The sequence below is a fragment of the Hibiscus syriacus genome, unplaced genomic scaffold (assembly GCF_006381635.1).
Source record: "Hibiscus syriacus cultivar Baekdansim isolate YM2019G1 unplaced genomic scaffold, ASM638163v2 tig00110017_pilon, whole genome shotgun sequence".
Lineage (NCBI taxonomy): Eukaryota > Viridiplantae > Streptophyta > Magnoliopsida > Malvales > Malvaceae > Hibiscus > Hibiscus syriacus.
Window position 1 is genome coordinate 227,742 of NW_024062565.1, and position 5,411 is coordinate 233,152.

At 34.8% G+C, this 5,411-nt stretch overlaps 1 protein-coding gene across 1 annotated transcript; it reads right to left on the bottom strand.

The window, feature by feature from the left end:
• Nucleotides 1-2,934: 2,934 nt before the first annotated feature.
• LOC120212829 (thioredoxin-like 4, chloroplastic) lies at nucleotides 2,935-4,322 on the bottom strand. The gene is made up of 3 exons (XM_039211015.1): nucleotides 3,698-4,322; nucleotides 3,500-3,553; nucleotides 2,935-3,207 (listed from the first exon to the last, which is right to left on the bottom strand). The coding sequence occupies exons 1-3, from the start codon at nucleotides 4,172-4,174 to the stop codon at nucleotides 3,088-3,090; spliced, it is 651 nt and encodes a 216-aa protein (XP_039066946.1). The 5' UTR covers nucleotides 4,175-4,322; the 3' UTR covers nucleotides 2,935-3,087.
• Between the last annotated feature and the right edge of the window lie 1,089 nt (nucleotides 4,323-5,411).

Consider the following 5,411-nt stretch of genomic DNA (forward strand, 5'->3'; position numbering starts at 1 on the left):
TTTCATCTTGGTTGGCGGCCAAACTTTGAACATGTGAATTTCATATTTAGTGGCTAACTTGTATACATTGGAAAATTCTTTGGTAGGTGGCCAAACTTTGAACATATTGTTCTTAAAACTCAACTATAAATAGGCCTAAGTATTTCTATTAGAAATCATCCCAAAACAAGTTCTTTCCCCCTCTTGTATTCTTGATTCTCCCACTTTGAGAATTCTAAAGAATTCCATTTGTTGTAATATTGGCGGTATAGTGAAGTTATCATCCGGTGTGGTGCCCGAGGAATAGACGATATTCTCGTCGAACCTCGTAAATTTGGTGTGTTCTCTCATTTATTGTTTTTATTCGGTTCTTTTCCATTGTGTTTCAATATTCAATAGTTTGACAGGTTTATCTTCTGTGCAACCTTTGGTGGTTTTAATCATGACATTTTAAGTCAATTTTAAAACTACGTTCGTGTGAGAAATAACCCGTTTTCCCCAACAAAATCTTACTTTGTTTTTTTTTTTAAAAAATCAATACATAAATATTAATATTATTAATAATTTATTTTTTTAAATAAAATCTTAATATATTATATTTTTGAGTTGCTCACGAGCTTTTCGAGTTAAATATCGAGTAGCTCGTATCAACTCGTTAAGAACTCGAGTCGAGCTCGAGTCGAGTCCATTCGATCCGAGTATTTATCGAACCTTGATCGAGTTAATCTCGAATAACTCACGATCTATCTCGTATCATTTACGACCTTAATTTTCACTAATTTTTGTTTTCTGTTGTCATATATGGCGGGTTCGAAGACGAAGGCCTTTTTAAAACCCTTTTATATTGGTGATTGTGATGCCTTTGATGTTACGGGTAATAATAGCCTTAGACCTGGGATTTTGACCGTCTCAAAATGACTGTAAAGCCCTTGGACGTATGATAATATAGGTTCAACCAAGAGGGTAATGAGGGCTTTTCCGTGTAATTACGTTGAAGAAATTACGGGGTTGTCACGTTGTATGAGAATATTTTTTTTGATAAACAAGATGCTTGATTTTATTATGAATTATTCTTTTCGTGCAAGACAAATTATGGGGAGGAGAAAAACGATTTTTTTTATAATTCGAATGAGAAAACAATAAATTTATGGTAGAATTGGATTTTTTAAATATATATCAATATTATATAATTTTTTCATCTATAAATTAAGAATTCATTCTTTAAGAAGTGAAAAACATGTTTGATCGCTTGAATAATGGTTTTCTAACACTGTCGAATATTTTAAAAAAATCCATAAAAATGAGCTTATGTTGTAATTCAATTTGAATTTTCGGAATAAAATATATATTAGAGGAAAAATGCTCTACATATGGTCTCCATCGTACACTGATTTTGTATAATCTACTTATATATATTAATCTAGAGTTGTTTTTGACAAATACAGATTCCTTTTAAAGAAGAATAAAAAGGTTAAATGATGGACATTTAATAAAATTTTATGACACATTGATAGGGATGGGCATGGATTCGAATCCGACCCGACCTGAATGGGTCGATTTTTTTTATAAAAAAAAATTGGTTCGGGTCGGGTCGGTCGGATTTTTTAAATATGATGTTCGGGTCGGGTTGAATTCGAGTTTATGGTGAAAAGTATTTGGCCCAATCCGAAAAAATATAATTTTATCTTATATATTTATGAATAATTATAATAATACTCCTTTATATATTATTTTTTTAATTAAATCACTGTTTTTATTGAATAAAAATAATATTTTTATTATTATTTTGGTTCGGGTGAGGTCGGGTTCGGATTTTATCTCTAAAAGTCAGGTCGGGTAGAGGGTGTATATTTTTTGGGTCGGATCGGGTGGATTATGTAGAATAACTGCTGACAGTAATATTTTTGTTGGGGCTTGCAGATGGGAAGTGGTAGGATCCGAAAGTGGGATTCAGTATGGCCCATTTCCAGTTCCTGTGCAAGGACTTCCCACGAGATTTTGGAAGGAATCTACAACATAAAAAAGGCAGGCATGGATGATGGGTGTGGATTATAATAACAGCAGTAATGCAATTCTCCCCTACAGTAAAAAAAAATTTACTGGCAGTTTCCAGTTTTCTTGGAATAGCAAGTTGTTTTCCCATCCATCTCAGTTTTGAGTTCATTCTCATTGTCATTCAAAGCCCTTCTTTGCTATTTTCTCTTTTAGTTGTAGTACCGGAATTGATATTTAGGGTAATCGAAAGGCTGCCATTAGCAAACAAATAGTATTCCAAGTTTCACATTTATCTGCAAATCATTTTCAGAAAGGAGTAAACATCATAGCTTGCCGTTTTCCGTAAATCATGAGCACACCTATTGGAGCTCTCTGTCATGGGCCGCAAAGGAGACACATTTCAAACAACCATAGGCTAAGTTGGAATAGATGATGTCTCCGGTAGGTGAGCATCCTGTGAAGGACACCCAAGCTTGCAGATCACAGTTTGTAGTGTCTTCCCTTCTGGACCCTACTAATTAGATGTGGATACCAGAGCTTGATAGCTTTTATTCGATTTTCATTTTAATCATTACCAGACAACACCTACTCTGGCTGGCCATGATCTTTTTAAGCATATTTTACTGATGTAGTGAATTCAATACCATAACCCTGCTTAGTCAATCAAGGTCGTAAATTGTTTCTTTTTTGTCTTTTAATTCTACCGCTTGCCTGTTTAACCACACTTTTCAATCGTTGCCATTGGAAAATCTTTATTCAAGACAGACATTGAGCCTAATCATCATGCACTGGCCTGGTAAGTGGCCAGGGAATATATGATTTATATTTGAATCGTGTCACATTCCTGGTCATCTAATTCTGGATATGCCATATCTAAAAAGCTTCTTATTCTTCAGCAGATATATTCAAAGCATATAACTCAACAGGCAAAGCCATCGATCATATAGGGCGAAACAATGGGGACAAGATGAAATCAGTTTCACTTTCCAAGTAAATCCTGTAAATAATGATTACAGTAGTAATATGTTCTACGGATGTAGTCCAATCTATTCCAAGTATCTTACTGATTATTTTTCTGCAAAAGCAAAGTTTGAAAAGACTGGCCACCTTTGCTTAGGCATCTTCATTTGTCGACGTATATTTCTTAATGGCTTCAACAATTCTCTCCTTGTCTCTGGTTGGAAATGCTTCCAAGAGAACTCCATTTTTATAGAAGTGGAAAAGAGGCACTGCCTGCAATAATTCAGATTCATCTTATTAGTATACACTGACACATGGCAGTCATCTTTGTGCATTAGGATGCATCCACAAATCCCACCCTGATTTTTTTAATTGATATAAAATAGACCTTCCCAACAGATCAAAATTGTTTTCTCCACAAATGAAGATTTTTTTTACTGGGTTTCAGCTATTATTAGATCATCTCTGCGAACAAATTGTCATGATGCTCAATTCCCCATAACAAACTTGATTCATCTTAACAAATAAATGAGTCAGTATTTGATGGAATGGGATTAAATGTTACCCTGATTCTAAGTCTTTCAGCAACTTCAGACTGCTCATCATACTCATCAACTACCTGCAGAAGAAAATATATAACAAATAAGAGCTCATGTTTCATCGTTCCTGCTCTTAATTCTTAAACAGCAGCCCTGAGTTAGAAAATGGGATAGATGCATCAACATAATCTGTTCAAAGTTCGGGCCATATAAAAGATACTCACATTATGTTTCAAGAAGATCACGTCAGCGTCTTCATCACCCGCACCCTTGCATAATTTCGAGAAACCTTGCTCTATGTACTTACAGCTTCCGCAAGAAGTACGATAAAAATCAACTACAACTAAACAATTGGTGTCTTTGGCCTTTTCAAGAATTTTTAAGAACTCTTCATCAGTTTTGAATTCTCTAACACAGTCCACAGGGCAGATATCGTCGTCTTCCTCAGATAATTCCCCTTGATTTTCATCAGCCGCACCTTTTATGCATCTCCGTTGTAATGTGGGGCTAATTTCCAAAGAGTCCAAGCTCGCACTTAAGGTTACAGATTGCATTTTGTCTCTCAAATGGCAAAAAATTACATGATTTGGATGATCATGTAAGATGGGGAGGGTACAAGCAATTCTATAATTGAGTTGTCCATACATATTTTTTCTGAAAAAGGAAGAAGCATTACAGGAGAGAATGTTCTGCTTTAGCATCACTGCCTGGAGCAATCTCCACCAAAAAATATAAATGAAACCACACAAAATGTATGAATATGTAGGATGAGCTTCAGATTATCTTTCAAATTTCCCTTGTCCCTTCAATGGTTATCACTCAGACTGCCAACAGTAGTTCACTATAAACCTGTTGAACCCAAAAGAAGAAGAAGAAGAAGAAGAAGAAACAATTCTATAAATCTATATATATGAACACAAACAAATAAACCGTCAGAATTTCTCCAAGATTAAAAGTTGTGTTCTTTTTCTAAAGAAATAACCCACCATGGATTCATGCTTACAGTTACTCAAAAACTGAATGATAAACAAAAGTAGAAGGTTTACATGTCTTTCTACGAAACTCTACAATCTTGAACTAAAAGAAGCAATATCCATGCTCCATTTACACCCAATCCCAATTTTCTTATCTTCCTTCTGTTTTCTTTCTGCTAAGCAAAAGCATCCTAAAACTAATCCGGTAAAATATTTATCATTTTATATTGTTCATAGGATACTCTCGAGTCCTCACAGATTTGCTTGAAACATAAACAACGGGGAAACATGTTTCGACAAGAACAGCAAGCTAAATTAAGAAACTGGGTAATAAAACTGGAAGTTTTTGCAAAGGAGACTGTTGATCATATTACAAGGAAATATATTAGAGAACAGCAGCTTACCTGGGGGCAGTTGAGAATCGTGAGTGGAGACATAAGAGAAGTGAAGAAACTTCGAATGAGAAACGGACACGCCAACACCATATCCGCTTTTCAAGTTCCAGACTCTATCCAAATATCCCTTTGTAATCTAACCATTGTTGTCCCTTATTATTTGTCTTAGTGGGACATCATTTTGTCCCAAATCCAATCCCAAATGTAATTATTCTTACAAAATCAAACCGAATTAACATGTATACAGTTTCCGGTTCTCCAATTAAATTGGAACCGTCGTTTCCTCTTTTCTACTTAATTAATATGATTGAGACCATTGATAGAATCACATTATTATGCTTGGTCTTAGTGCACACCTAAATCATCTACTAATTAGTACTAAATAATAAGTAAAATGAGGTCTCGAATGAGAAAATAATTTTGGGTTAGCCCATTGATCATAAAATATCAAAACCCAAAGCCTGAAGGCCCAGAAGCCACCTTCCATAGGAAAACTGAAAAAGCAAGCAACTGTGAACCAACCCACACAAAAAATGATTTTTTATTGGAAACAACGTGTCAGTTTTGAT

Excerpts from the sequence above, each read along its gene's own strand:
- LOC120212829 (XM_039211015.1), bottom strand. The coding sequence starts at position 4,174 with ATGCTAAAGCAGAACATTCTCTCCTGTAATGCTTCTTCCTTTTTCAGA. Across the intron at positions 3,554-3,697 it reads TGATCTTCTTGAAACATAAT|GTAGTTGATGAGTATGATGA; the intron begins GTGAGTATCTTT and ends TTTCTTCTGCAG. Across the intron at positions 3,208-3,499 it reads CTGAAAGACTTAGAATCAGG|GCAGTGCCTCTTTTCCACTT; the intron begins GTAACATTTAAT and ends GAATTATTGCAG.